Below are 20,980 nucleotides of genomic sequence, written 5' to 3' on the forward strand. Positions count from 1 at the left end.
TTACTTTTGGAAAGCCAGGAGACAATGGACTCATAAAGATTAGCTTTGAGATTTTTCTGTTGGTCAATCCTTTTGCAGCTTTTCTTTATTAGAATTAGAGCTGTTTTTTTTCTTGAGTAACTCTGGGAGTGCTAAGAAATCACCAAGTAGTTAAACCCATCCTGAGTCACTCTTCTTTCGAAAACCCACTTTAGTTATAGCGTTTCCTCCAACACCTGTTAGGTGCTTATCTAAACCTGACCATTTTGTTATAAAAATAGGTTTCTGTTGAATCTCACTGTGTGACGTATATTGCTGCCTTGGAATCACCACATCCCACTGTTGGAACAGCAGCATTAATCAGCTACCACGTGACGATGCCTAAATATCTTTTTGCAGTTTTGTTAAGGGCTTTAATACAGCTGCCTAAGCTTATTTGTGAAGGAAAAGCAATTTCTAATAAAATGTTTGCAGTAATTGACACATTTAATTTTAAGAGACAGGAAATGCTTCTTCTGGATCTATTATTCTGTTTGAGTTAAAAAACATTCTCTTCTAGGAAAGGTGGAAACAAGCACCAGTCCACCCTATTACATTAAGATCACCCTAGTGAAGTTCAGTTGTGCTTTTTGAGAACATTTTCTCTTTGTTTATATTGTCCCAGTTAAGAAATTGTGCAAAGTTAAAATACTCAGTAAAATATATGTTTGGCTTTCATTTCAGATCCTCCTCTTGAGTTGCCTTCCTTCTATATGACTCCATCACATCGACAAGTTGTCTTTGAAGGAGACAGTCTACCTTTCCAGTGCATGGCTTCCTACATCGATCAGGACATGCAGGTGCTGTGGTATCAGGATGGCAAGATTGTTGAAACCGATGAATCCTTGGGTATATTTGTAGAGAAGAACATGATACATAATTGTTCACTGATAGCAAGGTAATATTTTCTCACAAAAGCACTTGCCACTATTGTGTGATTACTCTATTTGCATTAATGTGCTTTCTTGTGTTGGTTCATATTAACGACAGATTTGACCCAAATCAAGTGAATGGTTGCCTGATTTGTAAGTGACCAAAAGCCAGGCAGTGTGTTGTTGAGCTCTTGTGAATTATTGGCAAATTGCCCCTCTTGCCCCCTAATGATGTACCCTTTCTTCAAACCACCATTGAGCATATGAACCTGCTGAGCAGTATGTGAGCTCATCTCATTGCATTAGTTCCCATTGCTTATACAAAATTACCTGTATTTGTTTTATTACAAATACATAGTTTGCCAAAAGGCTTTTCTTTTCTAGTCGATGGTATTTACTGAAGATCTTTTGCAGTATCATTATTTTTTATACAACTTGTTTGCACCTTCCAGCATGGTGCACACATAATGGCACAGAGGGTTATGTGGTTTCCTAATCTAAAAAGATCTCATTAAGTTACTAACCATGGTATGTATTGGGGTGCTGCAGTTGCCAGTTTCCTGCCGATGAGCAGTCTGGTTTGTGCCTTAGCTGGTCTTGCTCGGCATACTTTCCCAGTAGTACTTCCTAGACCATTACCAAAAAGTAAATGGTTGCTGTTTAGAAAAGTTAATTTAGTCTGTAGCGGCTGATGCCATCTTCATGGCCAATTTTCCACTTTAGCACTTGCTGCTCTGGTTAGAGGTTCTGAGAAATAACTTAAATGTGCAATCAGTTTACACTTGAGCCTTTGACCAAACTCTCAAGGGTAACGCTGAGCAGTTTGGCTTGGACTCAGGAGGATGTTTGCATGGTGCGAATGACAGTTTACATGCGCAAAGTCTAATCAAGAACAAGGGTACACATGCAAGTACAAAAATATACTATATTGGACACAGTAAAGCAGTAAAATGAATATTACTGATAAGTAAAAGTCGCTATCAAGCACATGTACACCACGCTAGCTGCTCATGGGGCGTGGAGGTTGGCCAACATCATGAGGTAATGCCCACATTCTGAGCTCCGTTTGGCTGGGAGGCAGTCGCATGCCACCTCATAGGTTCTAATATGGCAATTATTCCGCCTTCTGTGGACTTCACCGGCTGGTAACGGCCCCGGGCCCAAGATATAGGCCCAAGCGAACACGTGATTATTGCCATTAGCACCGCGAGGTGCTAATAGCAATACAACATTTTAAAAAACCTGGCCGCGCTGCTTTTGTTGGCTGCAGCCGGGGAGTGGTTATCAAGGAAATGGAAGGCTGGGATCCGCCCAGTGCCCCTCTTTCATTTACATAGCTGAAGGAGAAGCGAGCACGGTGGTGCTGGCTTGGCTGAGCCCATATTAGAGTTAGGAGATGGGGCGGTGGATGTTGAGGGGCTTAAGCTGGGGTTGGAAGGCAGCATAGGAGGGGTACAGGTGGCACTGTGTGGAGCACGGTGTGCCAAGCAATCATGTTGCTCCAAACCCAGGCTTGGTTTGTTTGATTCATCCCTGATTTGGAGAAACCTGATTTGCTGACACATCCGCCAAGAGTGCTAATAAACAATGGACACTAAGTGTCGAACGTGAGGGCGCAAGGAAGCAGTTACGAAGAATATATAACATAATTTAGGCAGTTTTAAATTCTTTCAGCAATGAGAGGAGCATCCTATAAGGCCATCCCTAGTTTTGTTATATTTCAGTCTATTGCAAACAGGTCTTCTAATTGAGGAAGTTCTTGTAAAATGTCACAGTAGAAAATTCCCAAAGGGTCATCAATGTCTGAAGGGAGTAGACTACCAGACCCCAGGCGGCAGATGACCTAAGGGAGGGGGGACTCTTGACCAAGGCTCCACCGCCTTTTGGCCAATAAGGTAGCTACTTTAAAATTAAGGACTTTATAACCAATACAAGTCAATCGGGCATGTCAAGTCATGTAGATTCTGACTGTTAGACAAGATTGGATGCACTAACCCTGTGGGAGACTACACCAGCCTTGTCTTCTTGGTATTGATAACCCACCTTTTGTTATAGGTCTGCACTACACAAGTTGGTAGTGACTGAGCAACCAGACTTATCTCAAGAGGGGTACATGTGAGCTGTAGAGCTGTTGCAATGAAATCAACAAATACGAACCCTTATTCTCAAGGTTTTCTAGTAAAATAATTATTTAACAGTCATTATTTAAATAAGCCTTCTTTAAAAAAGGGCAATATGCAACAATAAAAGTACACTTCATAACACTTCCTCAGGCTTAAGAGAAGTAAGTAGATACCCTTTTGTCACACACACATCCATAATAATCAAAAATAATCAGGATGTGAGATCCTACAAATCGGCAGGCTATGGTTCTGAACAGAAGAGTTTATTTCAGAAATCCTGAAATACAGCAACAGATCCCCCGACGACGCACGTTGCTCTCACGGCTCGCGACGAAGGACCTTTTTAGGCCCTCTTCTAGCCGACGGGATCCTGGCCAAATCATTACCTCAGGAACCCACGGCTCCTCCAGTGCATTCCCTGCATCTTCCATCCAGCACTTTCCCCTGGATCATTCTGTACAGCATCACCACTGCTACCACAGCAGCAGACAAAACGGACTACACCACACTTGGTGCTCATCCTGAAGAAGGCCAATATAATCCAGGCAACAATCCTGCCTTCCTGGCCGAAACACACCCCTGTCGATCCTCAGTGACACAACTGCGAATACCCTTTTTTGTGAATGTCTTGTAGATTATGTTATGTACACCCTGTGTTTACGGTACCCTGGACCACCCTATGTCCCGGGTGCACTGTTGTATAAGTACATGTTTCTTTAACTGTTGTATACCACTGTGCCTTTAGGTGGAACTTTGTACCTCAACACAAAAGGGGTAAATACTGAATCTGTATTTCCACCAAACTCAATCAATATTGTCCGTTCTTTTTTAGCTTTTCGTGCCCATCGAAAGATATGTAAACTAACTGAACTATAACACTTGTGGTTTTCTGAAATAAACTCTTCTGCTCAGAACCATAGCCTGCCGATTTGTAGGATCTCACATCCTGATTATTTTTGATTATTATATATGTGCCCCCCTGGGTATATCAGGACTCTGCCAGGTGCCCTTATTTTTACTTGACACACACACACATCCTACACCCTGGGGTGACTTCAATTGCTAGGACAATGTGGACATTGATATATAACTTTTGACACTTAATGCAATATTGAGGTTGTGGAAAAGGAAAACGTTAGGGAAGGAAAAAGGTTAACAAGTTCTCAGAACAGGTGAGTACTTTGCAATCCCTTAATGAAGTATAGGTTAGACCTTTCCCAGCAATACAAGTTAAACCTATGCAGCATCTATGAGGTACAGTTAAAACCGAGGCAGTGGGTCAGAAGAGTCTGCAGGGAGCCAGGCCAGCCAAAGTTAAGTTGAACAATATCTAGGTAGCTGTAGCGCGTCTTTAGATAGCAGAAAAGTATTGCACAATGTAGAGAGTTTGTAGTCAAAAGAATCACTGTTGGGCCGCAAGCTGTAAGGCTTGTGAAGGGCAAAGCTGCAAGAAACTCTGCCGAAAAAGCAGCTACTGCAAGTCTCCAGTGAGAACAAGCAAGCTGCAGACAAAGGAGGGAAGTACCCCTTTATTCAAGACAGTACCTTAGTTTTGAAGAAGAGGATCCAGCTGGCTTCTGTTCTGGTTGCAGTCCTGCAGATCCTGGTTCCTGGGCCTCAGTCATGGGGACATGAGGGAGGACCTCTATAGGACTCCTGCTCTGCAGTTTGAAGGTCAGCGGCTACAGGCTCTATTCAGATCAGTAGCACTTTGCGGTTTCAGCTACCGGTCAATAGCACCACTGCTGTTCTTGGTGGACACTTGATGGGCTTCCCTTGCTTCTGGGGTCCAGCACTCTGAGGTGGCTCAGGCTTGGGTCGTTCTGCTTCGGGATGGCCCTCTGGAGCTTCCTGAAGATCTTGTCTGGCTTAAAGACGATGCACTCAATTCTGGTGATCCTGACCCCTGGCACCTGGTTCCAGTAGCAGCAAGGAAGTGCAGCCAGCAGGGAGAGGGCTTTCTAGGCAAGTTTGTATTGGGGTCAGTTGGTCCCACCAACCCAAGGGAAGAAGTAGTCTGTTCTGGGCTTCTCTAGTCATAACGTAATTTGGAGCTTCAGCATTGCAGCAGAGCTTCACCGGGCAAACCAACGGTCCAGGAGGGTGTAGCAAGCTTCTCTTCCAGTTTCTTTCTTCGGATGTCTCGTGCAGTGGTCGACGCTGTCTTTGGTTCAAGAGACCTCGCCTTTTAATGCACATTTATCCCATTCATGCACAGCCTAGCTGTCCCTCACTACGTTAATCTAAGGTCAAGTGGGAGACAGGAAAGACAGCATGAAATATGAAGCTTCACCAATACATCAGTGTACATTTACTCCTGACCTAATGACCTGGTCTCATACGTCCAGGTGTCTTGTCAGAGGGCACAGGGTAAGCTGCCTTGTCATTCTATTCTGTTAGATGTGGTGAGGGATTGTTTATGACATGTTAGTACATGGGTGAATAACTGTCTCTATGGCCCGTTAACTTGGGGTGAACTGGAGTACTATTGGATCAGTAAGGGCACATATCTGGCCCCTCAAGGGTGGTGGGGATTTAGGACCAGGTAGCACATAATTCACTTGGCAAAGCCATGGTGGCCTCTGACATGGGGGAGGTAAATACTTGAAGCGGGTCCAACAGAAATGTGGTGAGGTGAGGATGTTCTGTTTGAACACCAGCAAGCCCTGGCGGGCCTTGGCAGGAGCAGTAGGAGATGGCCTTGTAAATCCAAGCGATTCTCTATTCACTGGGCTGCACAGTATACCATAAGAGGGGACAGATGCTAAAGTTAGTAGCATTGGGATGATTCTATATTTCTATCGTTTACAAATTCGTATATTTCTTCATTCATAACAATGGAGGGTGGCAGCAGCACACGCAATACATAACGTTAGTTGGACACACACTGATAATTCATAGGACAGACGGGCGAATAACAAACGTGAGGTAGTGCCAGGTTGGGTTGTGTACTCCGGAGCATGGAAGCAATATGTTTGTTTACATTTTCGTTTATAGCAAAAACTAGCTCAACACCCTTGAGGACCGCTATACACTTCTAAAACGTGTTTCACTACATTATACACAAGCATTCTATGTATTGCTTTTCGCTTTATCCTTCGTACATTAGCAGCAATCATAAGTTAGCACAAGGTGGGATCTATCGAGAGCTTACATTAAACCTTCAGGGCACATGGTGTCTTGCGGCGGGCGGGGTCATCCTCGCTTTAATAACTTTATACGTTTTATCCTTTTCCAGCACCCATTTTAGCATTTGCAAACAACCCTGTGAACCGTTGGGGTTTGGTATGTGTAGTTAGCACTTCATCTGTGGGATCTGGGCAAGGGTTCATGGAGGGAGGTCATGGACACCATATATTTTAAATGTTGGGGGTTAGATGCAGGGTCGGGGCTTGTTTTATTGGCATGGTTCTTGTTATTTTCCAGACTCCGGCTACAAGTCGGGTCACTTCTAGGGCAGTGATGTACTGCGGAAGGTAAACGATACAGTGTTTGTTCTGATACTTGTTCGTGTCTGGTTGCTCGTGAGAACGGGCCTTCAGCGGATCTGCCATGGGGTGGAGGCGCGGGGGAAGTGCATGGCTCTCTGTGCTCGGTTAGCGAGAGCGAAGCTACAGCTTCCACCTACAGGCTATTTCGCTTGGGCTTTGGTAGTACATCTAAAATGGAGTCTTAGCGTTTTCAAAATGGCGTCTATGGTACGTTACACTACTGGGCGCGTGGCCTTATGCCGATAAGCAGCCACCCTGCCTTCCGGGCCCAGGTGCATGGGGGGGGGGCTGCTGACGAGCCATAAGCCTCACGAAGGTGGGCAATTTGGGGGAGGGCGTCCTACAGACCTATCCTCCCATACACATGACTAATTTGCCGGTAGAGACGTTGCTGGGTGTGGTATGCATTCAACTTTCCATTCAGAGTTTGATCAAGACTAAAGTGTAATATTGTTGCACCCCTAAAATGGCATCCTAAAACCTCTTGCCAGAGATGGAAATTAAGTTCTGAAAAGTCCACTTAACGACAAGCATCTATATTTTCGCCAAATCACTGTAAAGCATGAACACATACTGAGATGCTTAGATAACCACGCACTAACGCTTTTAAATCAGTTTTTCGCCAAACTCCAGCTGTGGTGAATCTCTTGGCAGTGGATTGTTTGGTGCAGCGTCTGGTTTCTGTCAAACATGTAGGGGTGGTTATATCAAAAAACACACAGGAAATGATTTTGTTAAATTGTATGCAAGTAATAGCACATGTGCATTAACGAATAGATGGAGATGATTACCAATTTCTATGGTATGGAGAATCTCCACCATTCTAATGGCGGGTCTTCCGAATCTCCTATACCAATGTTTGCATTTCTAAGTTTATCTGACAATATCCTTTATCTCGAATCTAACCTCTTTGACTAGTCAATTAATGAGCTGCTAACGAGCCCCAAATTAAATGGGAGACCGAACCGAGACGCAGGTCTCAGGGTTACTGACCTGTGGAGTTTTGACTTGGTTGCCCATGTACAATATGCATGTGTTTGGCATTGTACCTCGAAGTTATTTCCACATTCATATTTTGAGGGTGCCTGTGTCTCCCACACGTGCTTCAGTGCTCCTTTAGTCCCCATATATTGTCCTGTTTGGAAGTTAATATTGTTGTTATTGCTGTTATGGTTGTTTGGGCCGGGTGCGCCTGAACACTATTGTTGTGATGTGTTAGGAAAGTTTTACCTTTTTTAGCAACTTTCCCTCCATTTGTATGGACCCCCAAAGTTTTTGCTTTTGTTTTTGTACTCTGTCCTGACTTCAGCTTCACTCCACTGCCCCTTTGCTCATTGTTATGGAGCAACTGACTAGTCCTTGAGGCTGTCAGTACTGGGAAACAATTTTCCTTTTCTTTTTACTTATCTTTTTTTTGTGTAACATGTTTTTTATTGCACCATGTGTTGGGGAGAATTCTCAGAAATGTGCTAATTTCCTCCACCTTAGGGACCCCCAGCAACTTTGCTGGATTTTGAGGACTTGATTTTTCTTACCTGAAGAGAGTGAGACCCTTTTCCCCCACTCTCTCATGTATTTTATTGTGATTTGTGAACACTGTTTCTTTTGGTTATGGAGCCTGACAAACTCTAGGCATCGTCTTTTACATTGTGTCACACAGCACCTTCAGTACAGTGGCACAGGGAAATCTTTCAGATTTCCCAAGGTTTAAATACCTTCTCTGGGATAAACTGTTTCACAGAGCAGCAAAGTGAAATTGCCTTTACTTACATTTGTAGCTTTCTAGTCCCAGCACACACTGGCTTACAATAGGGTGCTGGAGGGGTTACTTAGTATCCCCTTTGTCTAGCTTCTCATGTAACATTTTTAATGTTACCATTTCCTCACTGAATGGCTGGTGGCAGTGGTTTACTTTTAACTACCGTAGTGTGCATTTACCGCATGCTCCGTTCGTAACTGCACTAAAGCACCCAACGGTGCCATTTTTGTCAAAATGTTGCCAGTCTTCTTTTTTCACCATTTCTTTCTGGAAAGGTCCTTCTTGAGATTTACTCTGCGTGCCAAATCAGGTTTGGTCCCTCTGTTCGCTTTGCCTTTGGCGGTATTCACGAGTGAAGCCTGCCTCTGACTCCAGGGTGTCTGGGGTGGGCAGGAAGTAATGGAGGTGCCCGAAACTCCCTGTGCTTGGTCTCCTAGGAGACCCAAATGCACTCTGTAGTGATTGGCCGGCTGACTGTCCGGCAAGGACAGCCACCCTGCTGGGTGACTGACAGCTAGGCTGGAATGAATGGGGGAGAACTGAATAAAAGGCAAGGCTTTTGGCTTGGAAGGCATAGTCGACCACTGGACGAAGGAACCGAAGAAGAACTTGAAGAGGACACCTGCTGCAACTCCTGGACCGTTGGTTTGCCTGGTGAAGCCCTGCTGCTGTGCTGAAACTCCCAATTCGTATCGACCGAGAAGCCCCTGCAAGGACGACTTCTCCCCTTGAGTTGGTGGGACCAATCAACTCCAAAGTAAGCCACCTGGACATTCTCTTGGAGCTGGTTGACTTTCCACAGTTGCTGCTGGAAACCAAAATGCCAGGGGGAGGAACACCAGATTGTGTGCGTTGCTTTTAAGCTGGCCAAGAGCTCCAGGAAGATCCTCCGGACTCCCAGGAAGCAGGACTGACCGAGCCTGAGCCTCCTCAACAGAGTGCAGGACCCAAGAAGCAAGTAAAGTCCATCTCAACAACCAGGAACCGCAGTGTTGCTATATGCTGTAGACGCGAGGAGCTGAAGCACCGAACAGCTTTTTGTTTGAAGATTGCCGGTTGCGAGCGGTGACCATCCCATTGCAGGAGTCCCCAGAAGTCCTCCCTCTTGTCCCCACGACTGAGGCCCAGAAACTGTGAGATCTGCAGAGCTGCTCAGGAACTGGTCACCTGCTGCACTTTTTCTTTAATACAAAGGTACTGTAAAAGTCTGAGAGAACTTACCTCTTGTTTTAGAGTTGCTTGCATCTTCTACTAACCACAAGTCTAACAGCCTATGGCCCTACAATGATTCTTCTTTTTCTTCAAAGACTTCTGAAACATTGTGCAAGGACTTATTACTTGCATGCAAAGATGTGCTTCAGCTCGAATAGACTTTTTCCCGTTGACTTTGGCTTAGCATGTTCCACTGAATGACTCTTGTTGGGAGATCTGAAAGTATTTGCCTGCTTAAGAATGTGTGGTCTCTTGTATGTTCTAATAACATTTTTCTTTGACTTACTCCTAAATGATTCTAAATACCACAGTGACATATACTGTCCCCAGCACCCTAGCTATTGAAGTCACCTGATGGTGTAGGTTGTCTGTGGTCCATCCTAAAAGGGTTTGCAAAGGTAGCGGGCGCCCCTCTCTCGACAGAACAAGGCCTGATAACCTGTTCAGTGGTTATTAACCACTTGAGAGTTCGCAGCCACTGCTTTTACTCACTGTGCCTTTCACAGATGGGAAATATCCATTTGCATATCAGTCTTTGTCCTGCCCAGGGGCAGTCCAGCACCGAAATGCAATGGCAATTCCAACCTGAACGAGAGTACCACCAGCAACCCCATACACGTGTTTCACCCTTGTTGGGGATCATCAGTGAGGTGAAGCTGATGCCTCTCTAAGCACAGTGAGAGGGAGACCACGTCTGGTTGCCCCCAGGAGACCTAGGGTTACCAATCCCAGGTTCCCAGGGGCAGTCCAAAGACTGATATGCAAATGGATATTTCCCATCTGTGAAAGGCACAGTGAGTAAAAGCAGTGGCTGCGAACTCTCAAGTGGTTAATAACCACTGAACAGGTTATCAGGCCTTGTTCTGTCGAGAGAGGGGCGCCCGCTACCTTTGCAAACTAAATTTCAAGGAACCTGGGATTGGTAACCCTAGGACAGTATACGATTTGTGAACAGTGGAACACTTATTCCAGGTACAGTAAAAACCTATAACTACTTTTGTGATCACACACAGTTATAGTAGGTGAGTACAATCTACGGATGTAATATTCAATTACAGGTGCTTTTGAAATCAGTGAAACATAGATTAAGATAAGCAGTAACTCTTGTAACTTATTTTTGGATGGCACACAGCTAACTCAAGGTAAGTAAAACCCATCTACTTTTTTAATCTCAGAAAGAAGTCCAAGTTAGATCTTTCCCAGCTATACAAGTAACTTAAGTATGACTTATAAGGGACAGTTAGAACCAAAGACTCTTCTTATGTCTGTCTACAACAGTACAGGGAAAGCAACACACAATGTTACACTTTACTGAATGACTCAGTTATTCTAGGTAGGCAACAACCTAATACAGACTTATTCTGGACAGGCTAACAGCAAGTCCGGGGAAGCAAGACCCAGTTGGGGGACACTCATACAATTATCCTAATAGGAATAATCTGGTGAAACCAACACATTACTTTTGAGAAGAGGCAGAGCCAAATCACAGGTGAATAAATACCTTTACATCTACTTTCCATTAGAATGGCAAAACGGTTTAAGGAAGGAAAGAAAGATGTTAACTATACCTTTTGAGAATAGTGCATCACACATCCAAGGTAAGTAAGAACCTTTGTAACTGTTTCTTAGAGTTAGTTACCAACCAACTATTTACAGAAGAAGGCCCAGGGTCTTTGCAGAAGACACCCGAGCAGGATTCTAGCAGTGGCACTGGGTGCACTGGATAAGAGACCTCCCAATCACAGAAAACACCCCACCGCTACACAGAAATTCCAAGAGACTTAAGGGAAGTACATACCCAAGCCAACACAGTACCTCAGCATTGAAGATTTTGCAGCAGGAATGCTTCAGGATCTGCAGCCAAAAACCCGGTCAGTGGATTCCTTGTTGTGGTGATGGAAAACCGGACCTTGGAATTGACTTTGCAGCCGGGATCGATGGCAAAGACTGTAGGCATGGTGTTCCTCGCAGCTAAATGCGGTTCTGTGGATTTGGCTCCTTTTCAAGGAGCACAGAAGAAGACTGAAATGACATGAATTCGATCACAATTTTCTAAGGTCCAGCATTCTGGTGAGGGGACTTTTCGGACTCGATTCGTGTCTCTGGAGATCCACCAGAATGCCCACAAAGTTTCAGCGAGATTCGGAATTCGTGAGAGCGTGCACCGGACAGTGGCTCAAGGTCCCAGGGTATTGGGGTATTGCAGCAACGCAAGGTTGATTGTTACATATGTTGCCCATTTTAAAGAAAGCTTATTTTAAAATTGATGTTAAATACATTTTATAACTGAAACCTTCAGTAGAAGTGTTACTTGGCTGCTTGTATTTGTGAATTCCATTGTACAGCTCTACAGCTCACATTTACCCCTCTTGAGATAGGCCTGGCTGCACAGTCACACTACCAACTTGTGTAGTACAGCCCTATACCAAAACGTGGGTTACCTAATACCAAGTAGACCAGTGTTTTGTAGTCTCCGAGTGTTACTACACACATTCTTGCCTAACATCTCCCTAACAGCATATGACCGTGCCACACACCAGTTTCACAGCCAAAATCTCCATGTGGTCTGTGCAGAGTTCTACACATCTGTGGCAGCAGGGTTCTATGCATCTGTGGCAGCAATTTGGAAGTGCCAGTACCCACCCGTACACTACACGCTGTCCTCACAGCTTCCTTGAAGACGTCGGCAGTAGGCACTGGCCTAACATAGCTGATGTGGCACTAAATAATGACAGGAGTAGCAGGCCACAGCAAGGCAGTCCCACATGTCGGGACCAGGGGTGCCTCTAGGCGTGCAGGTCCCTTCTTCAAGGAATTGCAGAGCTTGCAGGACCGAAAGTATCTTATAATTAAAATCCAATAGTTCCACCATCATTCGGGCAGTGTTCTTTCCACCATTGACAGACTGTACAGCAGTGGTGCACTGTGAAAGGCTTTCAAGGGTCCAGAAAGCATATAAACTGCTTTTTGCACTGGCCAAAAATGCATATGACAGAGTCTTGAATTATTTTTTAATTCGTTTTTACAAAATATTTTTTTAAATCTAAAATACAATAATTTTATACTTTGGTGAAATTGTAATTGTATTCATTTTCTTCCCTGGATTTTCTTAACTTACACATTCTCACCTCCATGGAGTACTCTGCGATCCTTATTTTCCGGGGGCAATACATTATTCTAGAAATGGCACAACATAACGGCCCTGCTATAGGACACATCACTTTAATGTTTAGAGAACTAAGGAAAGTTCCCAATAGAAAAACCTTCATCTGTGATTGCTCAAAATGATTAAGGGCTCTTTTGGTTGACGGTTATGTTGGCATTAGAGTGCTATTTTCTGTGATTTTTTTTTATTTTTATTTTTATTTTTTCTTTGGAGCCTTTGAAAGAAATAAAATATCTTTTCCACTTGAAGTTTGCAGTTGTCCCCAACATGTATGCCTACTTTCTGGGATAATGTAACACCAAAACAGTTGAACAGTCTTTAGTGGAGGGCGTCTCATTTTGACAAGCATGGCAATTTTGTGAAGTCTTCAAGTCCATTACTACCTATATGAAAAAATGTTGCTTAGCAGTGTTGGAGGTAAGTAACTTGTTTATTTGGCCAGTACTAAGATCTACAAACTTTTTTTTCCTCAAGTTCACTTTACTTCGGCAAAGTGGCTTTTCTTTCAGTTGCCGAATTTCAGAAATATGATGCATGTGATAATCTCACTGAATGTATTCTAGCATATTTTGCATCCTTCAGTTGCTGCTTGTAGCTTTCTTTGATCAGGTCTTATTGTTTTCCATAGTGCTCTCACCATCTCAAATATTCAAGCAGGATCAACCGGCAACTGGGGGTGCCATGTACAGACCAGGAGGGGTAACAATTCCAGGACCGTCGACATTGTTGTTCTTGAGAGCTCTGCGCAATACTGTGCTCCAGAAAGAGTGGTGAACAATAAGGGCGATTTCAGGTTGGTTCCTAGATCCTACAACCGCAGGCATGATCTTTTTCCTTGTGATATCCCTTTCTATCGAATGTTCTTAAGGATTTAAAATAACGGATTATTGCTGTATTAAGGCTACAGCCATACAATGCGGGACAATCCTCCCTGCAGTAAATGTACATTTTTATCCTTCCTGGCATGCTGTGATCAATTAAGCATAGTCTTGTTCATTCTGTCTGCTGTCAGGCATTGCTAGAAATTCTACGTAAAGTTCATATGAAGGAGCAGACACAAGTTGGTCATCTGATAGCATGCATTGAGCTATCTGAAGGGCTTGTAAAGCAGACTACCACACTGTTAAAAAAGTCACTGTAGTTTCTCATCTCCTTTTAAAGGTATGCAGTGATAAAATCGCGGCAAAAATGCAGTGTTTGGACCTGATAAAGGTGTACCCCATTACACCATTTAAGGGGAGCAAGGGTGTCCCCCGCTCCACTTAAATGGTATAATATGTACAGGGTTTGCGGGGGTGTCCCGCACATCCTTTACATGGATTGCGGCGGGAAAACCACAGCCTTTTTGCCGCAATATTTTGTATCCACAGCAATTTTTGCTGCAATTTTAACACATGGAACCCTTTTAAAGTGGTAATGGGCGATCCTAGCGTGATGAGGTCCATGATCTGCTAAAGGCCCAGCCATGATTGGCCTTGTCAAGGCCACTTACGTTGACCTTGCTTGCCTTCTGGAATAAGGTAGTAATGTAAAGGGAATACATCGCTTGTGTGTCTTCCCAGTTCCAATCAGCATTAAAAATGAAGATACATTTTCTGCTAGACCAATGGGCTCCTGTAAACTCGCCACAAAGCCGAATGGATTCCACAGATGATGCAGTCATGTCGCTTTTGGAAACCAGTATATTCCGAATTTAATATACAATGGGGCCAGGACAGAGTTCAAACGAAAAGGCCTTTGGGTGCGGGATGTTGGTCCTTTCAAGTTGTTCGCCAAGCAAGTCCATAAAGTCTCAAAAAAAATTCTCTTCTACGGCTCTCCCCGGCACCATTTAATTCTGGTATGATCTTTCGTAGTTGTCTGGTTTTCTTGCTTAATGTCGCTTGAGGTCTGTTAGTCGAGGGGGCACGTCTCCGTCCCCCCTGATTGAGTTTTGGCTGGTGGCAGTGGATACTACTTTTTATATTCGACCGCAAATATTTCCCTATGGGATTTTCCCATTGTTCGAGGCTACCAACTTTAATTATTTAATTCTCATAGCCTCGAACATACCGCCGGTTTATTTAATTAATATTAATTCGCCGGTTGGTATTTTTTGCCAGGACTCGATTCAAAAATGGCGTTTGTGTTCGCTTCTGTGACTCCAACCCAAGTCGAGCCCTTTGTTCCACTTTTTGGCGGGCTTCTCCACAGAAGCTTCCAAAAGTGGTGCCACTCTGTCTGGGTACCACAGCGGGTGTGGGAGGGGGTTTAGGCACCCTGGACTGAGTTACCTTGGTAACTCAAGTCGCACTCTTGTGTGATTGGCCCACCACTTAGCATGTTTGAGTGACAGCTAGGCTGAGTGAATGGGGGTATGCTGCATAAAAGCAGGGCTTTGGGGACTGGAACTTCAGAAGTCGCCACAGGACCTGAGAATCCGACGAGGGAGAAGCTGAGCCGACCTACCCACGACGACACCACCGGTGGAGCCCTGCGGAACCGACTCACCACTTCCCGACGACAGAGAAGATCTCCCGGCTGGAGAGGCTTCTTCCCCTGACTGGTGGGCACAACCAGTTTACCTTCTTCTCTTCGCACCCCAGGCCGGTCTGTGGTCGAATTGCCCGTGCCAAGCACCCCGGCAGCCGGATAGCCACTTACCACTGGACCGCGAACCAACGGACCGCTCCTTGTACCTGAGAAACTCCGTGGCTGGTTTCTTCCCTGGCAGTGCAACAGACTCCTGTCTTCCTCCCCGACGAGATCCTCTCTTTCCCCGGACGAAGCACCGACTTGCATCCGCTGCCAGGAACAACTGCCCCCGCTGGAGTATTGTCACCACTTTAAGGTACCGTGTCCGCCAGGCCTCCCTTTCTAAAGATTGCTACAAGGTAATAATAACCCCTTAACCTTCTGTACTGGGCTGGCCGCCTTGACCCTCTAACTGGTCCCTTTGTTTGGTCCAACTCCTTTTTGAACCGTCACAAGACTTTTGTGCACTGCAGCCGTGTGACCTTGGACACATTTCGTTTTGATCCTCTTAAAGCGGGTCTGGCCTATTGACTCTGAAGTCACAGTGTTACTTTGCCTTCCTCTCTTGTTGTGTTCGTGAAAAAGTGTTGGGATCTGTTTCAATTGATTCTCTTTCTCTCCCTTTTTAAAACAAATTTTAAGAGTGCCATCTAGGTTAAGTGCTCACCGCTGTCTGAAAATAAGTGGGGCTCTACTTAAGACTTGTCTAATATCCTTTTAAGGGAGTGTATATCTTTTAGTGACCGTGTTTTTGAATTGCTTACTATTAGTGCATGTGTGTTTTTCTAGATGTGGTTTTAAATAAATAATTATATCTCTTTTACACCAAGCTCTGGTCAGTGTTTACTTGTTCTACTGTGTTCTTTTGACCTATTGTGAATACTCTGTATAATGCCTAACTCTTCTTGAGGGAAGTCTGACTGCTCAGCCACAGCTACCAAGTGAATCTGTGTGGTACAGACTGCTACCAAGTGGGTTTACTGCCAAACACCTGTAGTCCTAAATCTTTTGCACTGGTCCCAGAGGGAACTGCACAGGTCTCTGCCTAACAGCACCAGCCGCCAAACTTCTCCAAAATCCCCCGAATGTAATTGTCCTGATTGTCATTTGGCACATACAATGCAATGATACTATATCTTTGCCCTCTAATCCAGCTTTTGAGACCTATAAACCTCCCTTCAGGGTCAGCAATCAGTTGATCTTTCCGGAATCCCAGCTCTCTGTTCAGTAGAATTGCCACTTCCTTCGATTTCTTTCCTGCTGAGGCGAAATACTGTGGTGGGAAGAGTCTGTGGGCTAAACGCTTTTCATCCTCCGGAAGGCGATGTCTCCTGCAGGATCCCCAGTGACACTTCGAGTTCCGCTAGACTCCCCAGGATTGCTCTGCATTTCGCTGGGGAGTTTAATCCCTGTACATTCAGGGATATTACCACCTCAGCCATTGGGCGTGACCTGTTGGGTTTGTTGACCCTGTCTATTAACCCAAGACAGCTGTATGTATTTTCCCAATGAACTGTTATTTCCTTTAGTCCAACCTGGAACCGTAATAAACTTTTCCTCATATCTTTAGCTCTTCTCCGCTTCCTGCCTCGTGTTCTCTCCCCTTCCTTACCCTCCCCCCTTTCCTCCTCTCTCTTGCATGGCCAGGGCCCATCCGGGCGCTCTCTGATTCACGATCAGGGCTTTGGGCCTTTTCTTCTTCAAATGTTCTCCTCCGCCTGGACGTGGGCATGCCCACCAAACCGATCCAAGACGATTTTCCCCCGATCTTCGTCCTCACTTGCGGATTTGTTATGCAGCTTGAGTTCCATTTGTCGACCATCGGTCAGGAAAGCAGAACTCCTTGTGTTATTCACATCCGCTCAGTTATCTAATTCAGCCCGTTTTGTGCGGGGGCCCGTCAGGGCTATCTGTCGATCTCTTTTCCCAGGCCTCTCCGCCCTCCATTCCCATTGGCTGTTTGTGTTTTTCAAAGGGGATTGACGTGGAGACGATTCCATTTGCCTTGTCATCTTCAATATGTAGTATTGACATCCCCTCCTCGCAGGTGCTGATCCGGTGTGTCTTTCCATCCCATGTAAATATTAGGCCGAAGGGATAGGCCCATTAGTATTTTACGTGTTTGGCCTTCAGTACTTTTGTCACTGGTCTCATTAGTTTCCTCTTATGTAGGGTCGAAAGTGCTAAGTCTTGATATAACTGGACCGGTTTCCGTTGACTGTTAACTCTGTATGCGACCTGGCACCTTTCCGGATCTCTTTCTGGGTGAAGGAGGTGCAGGTGACTAGTACATCCATGGTTCTAGCCCCTGGTTCATTTCTTTTTGGGGTTAATTCGATGAATTCTGTCAAAGCGGATCTCCCCTGATGGCGTATCTCTGAGGCTGCGGAAGCATTGTTGCAGGGTGGACTGTAGGTCCACATCTAGTACTGTCTCTGCTAGGCCTTTGATCTTTGTTTGTTTGATCTTCTGGATCTATTTTCTAAATCCTCAGCCTGTATATCCAAGTTAGTTGTTGATCTGGCCAGCTGTTCTAACAGAGTGCTATTCTGTTTGGTGTCGTCTGCAACACAGGAGAAGGGGGCCTTCGACCACATCCACTCTTTCTCCAATTTCGTTAAGATCTTTCCTAATGTCTTGTAAGGCCCCTTTCAGGTCTTCCTTCATTTGGCTTATTCTTATTGGGAGCTGGAATGTGGTCATCATTGTTTCCATACCCTTCAGGCATGATAGCAGTTCTTCCTTGTCTGTGGCCATGTCAATTGGTGCCTCAGCGTTTTCCGGCTCCAACTTATCTGGCCGGATCTCCAGTGGCGCACACCACCCCCACCCCCAGCTGTTTATATTTCCAGCACTTCTCTATCTGGGATTCTGGGCGTGTATGTACATGTTTGGATTTTCTTGGAGTCTCTCTAGATTTTACGCCTGGCATCAGTATCTTCAGGGTTGAGTAGATACTGCAATCGTGGCGTGCGATGCCTATGTGTTCCTGTGCTTTTTGGCTGCATTGGGATTAGGTATGATTGCCCTTGTTTCTTTTCACCCAGTCTGGGATTGGTGGGTTTGGATTAGTCGATTAGTCTGTCGGGTTCCTAGCTGGGGTAAGGGTTGGCTCCCCCTCCGGGATCTGATTCTGTGGTGGATTGGGAGAGTCCACTGCCACAATTGCGTTGTCGCGCCAGTTGGCGATTTACATTTGTCCCTAGAACTCGGATTGTTTAGAGCTGATCCAAGTCCCCAGAGAGGAGAGGGTCAGCCGAACATTACCCTTGCACAGCCCTGAGGAGCTCCCAGGTGTAGTGAAATATATGTCAATCCAGAATCCCTAAATTTTGGTTTGTTCAAGAGTGATGCCAATTCTCATCTCTTCAGGATACAGGTTCTGCCAGTGATGTTCTGCATTTTGGTTTGTGGAGTTAGTGTTGATACCTTTGGTATACTGTCTCCATGAGAAGAAGGGAACCCCCCATAGGCACCAGGAGCTCCTTTTGCTAGATCTCAGGGGGGAGTGCAGGGGGGGGAGGGGTAGGGGAGTCCAGTGGCTCCTCTCCGTTCCTAGTGCCAAGGGATCGTATTATGGCTCTCCCCAATTTCGGTTTCAGCCACCTGCAGTTTGTTGGGTGGGGGTACCCTTCCCCACCACCCCCGGTGCCCTCTTGGTTGTGCCATTTCCCCCTTCCCTAAGGGCCTCCGTACCTTTCTGCAGCCGCTCCTCGTATCCAGAGGAGTGCGGGACCAGACCGCTTTCGGCGCCCGCAGCACCTCCCCCTCCGAAGCTCCGTCAGTAGCGTGGCTCGCTGGTACACAGCACTTCTCGTATCAAGCGTTCTGCTCCCCTCCTCCTCCGGCGACGACTCGTTCTCCTCTGTTGTCTCTGTGCGGCCACGCTTCTAGAAGCTTGCAGCTCCCTCCGTGTGATTTTCTTTGCAGAACCAGAACGCGGGCAGCTTTCGCTGGACACCGAACACTTCCTCTTTTAATACTCAGACTCCGATAGCGATTTTATGGCGTCAGATTCTTCAGCTGCTGCTTATTTTCACATTTGGAAGCTCTGGTTCGGATAGAGACCCGAGGAGTACGTCTCCTCTACACGGTGGCCATCTTGGATCCCGAGTTTTGATACCTTTTTATAGGACTAACTGAAAATATTACACTGAGATGGAATGGTGGCCGAGCTGTCAAAGTCGCATAGATTTTCATCTGATGGCAAAAAGCAAAGTGGGGGGCATAACCGCAATGAGAGTTCTACATCTAAGTGCTGCATTATTAGTTTGAAGACGGAGCCGTTGGAACTATTGCACTGCTTAAGAGCTTAAGATATTCGCATTTTAAAACAAGTGTATGCTATAGTTTGAATGTGTGTTTTTTCTGAACATTCTTGATGCATAGTTCAAACAGTCGAGACTTGTTTGCGTTCCCAGGCATGTATGAAATGGTTCCTTAAGGAATGATGTTGAATTTGAAAATTGGCACATTATTTCTGTTCATGGTAAATGTCTTGGAGTGCAGGCAACGAAAGCATGTCATCATTGCACAAGTACATTTGCAATTTGTAAAACATCTTCACCAAAGCTGAACACTTTTAAATCCTGGCTGCTTAATCTAATCCCAAAACGGACTGCAGTGGCACTAACATTTACTTCTTTGCAAAAGACACTGTACTCTGCTATGGATACTGAACTACCAGTTTTATAGGCATGGGCAAATGCGATTTGACTTATATCCTGGCAAGGGAGTATAATTACTAGCACATTCCCAGTGTTGACATTATATGGTGCCGGATAGGCTAGGCTTCATAGTTCACCATAGTGAGAGGTGAAACTCGCACCTCTATTCACATAGTTCTTATTTAGGTTCAGGGTCTTCAAAATCTTAGTTCCCAATTTTGTAATATGTCGTGTGTTTGGAAGATTGCCTTTCAACAACTCAAAGACCAGTCCGTTTTTCTGTGTGCCCATTCATGCAGGATTTCCACCATGATTTGTCAAGTCTAAAAGTACCACATCCCTAAATGCTGATGTGAGCCTAAATCTGCTTTTACTACTGTATTTTAATGTTTCAGATACAGCCAACAAAAGAATATATATTACATAAGAGTTATAAGAGCACTTTCTTAGTCATTCTTTGACGGTCTTGCACGTTTTTCCAGTTATGAAGAACATTTTCAATTCTAGGAAAAGTAAAACGTTTTTCGTATCAAAAAAGAATACTTGAAAAAAGGTTCCCCCAGAGGCCTATGACATTTGATTGTGTCTAAGACTGCTCCCACTCAAATTGATTAAGTGTAGGCAGTAGGCGAAAGAAGGCATCATGTGAGAATATAGAATGAGATGATCTGTGCCTGTTTACAGTGTCAGTCCTTGGCAAAGCATGCGTTTCAGCCTCAACACTTTGATTTCACTGTCTCCAGTTTGGCTACGTAACCAACTCTCCTGACTCACACGTTATGCTCTTGGGTATTCATGAAGTACGAATCAAGCCAGCAAGCATTTGAGCGCTTAAACCTATCGAGCATGAGGATTTGTGAAGGACGGATGGGTGTAGGAGTTGAGGGCAGGATGATGTTTGTAGAGGAGGGTTTTCAGCTTGTTGAAGAAGTGAACATGGTTGGGAACCGTTAGGACAGTTTTTCTGAAGTCCAACTAAGGGCTTAGTAAAACCATTCAACTGAGGCAGTACAATATTGCACTCTTAGTATAGGGCTGTGCCACCTGAGTTCATGGTAGCGTAGACCGAGCAGCCAGGTTTATTTTAGGAGGGAGAGAGGACTGTAGAATCAGTACAGATGAAATTGTAATACAAATGGTCCAAAGAAACACTGAAAC

At 45.0% G+C, this 20,980-nt stretch overlaps 1 protein-coding gene across 1 annotated transcript in view; it reads left to right on the forward strand.

Annotated features, from left to right (window-relative positions):
- Positions 1-20,980, forward strand: part of ADGRA3 (adhesion G protein-coupled receptor A3) — a 451,503-nt gene that overhangs the window by 288,360 nt on the left and 142,163 nt on the right. Inside the window, exons 7-8 of the mRNA XM_069631885.1 lie at positions 703-916; positions 13,270-13,434. Of these exons, the coding sequence (XP_069487986.1) occupies positions 703-916; positions 13,270-13,434 (379 nt within the window). The remainder of the gene's footprint in view (positions 1-702; positions 917-13,269; positions 13,435-20,980) is intronic.

Source organism: Ambystoma mexicanum, chromosome 6q (genome assembly GCF_040938575.1).
Source record: "Ambystoma mexicanum isolate Mex_15411 chromosome 6q, UKY_AmexF1_1, whole genome shotgun sequence".
NCBI lineage: Eukaryota > Metazoa > Chordata > Amphibia > Caudata > Ambystomatidae > Ambystoma > Ambystoma mexicanum.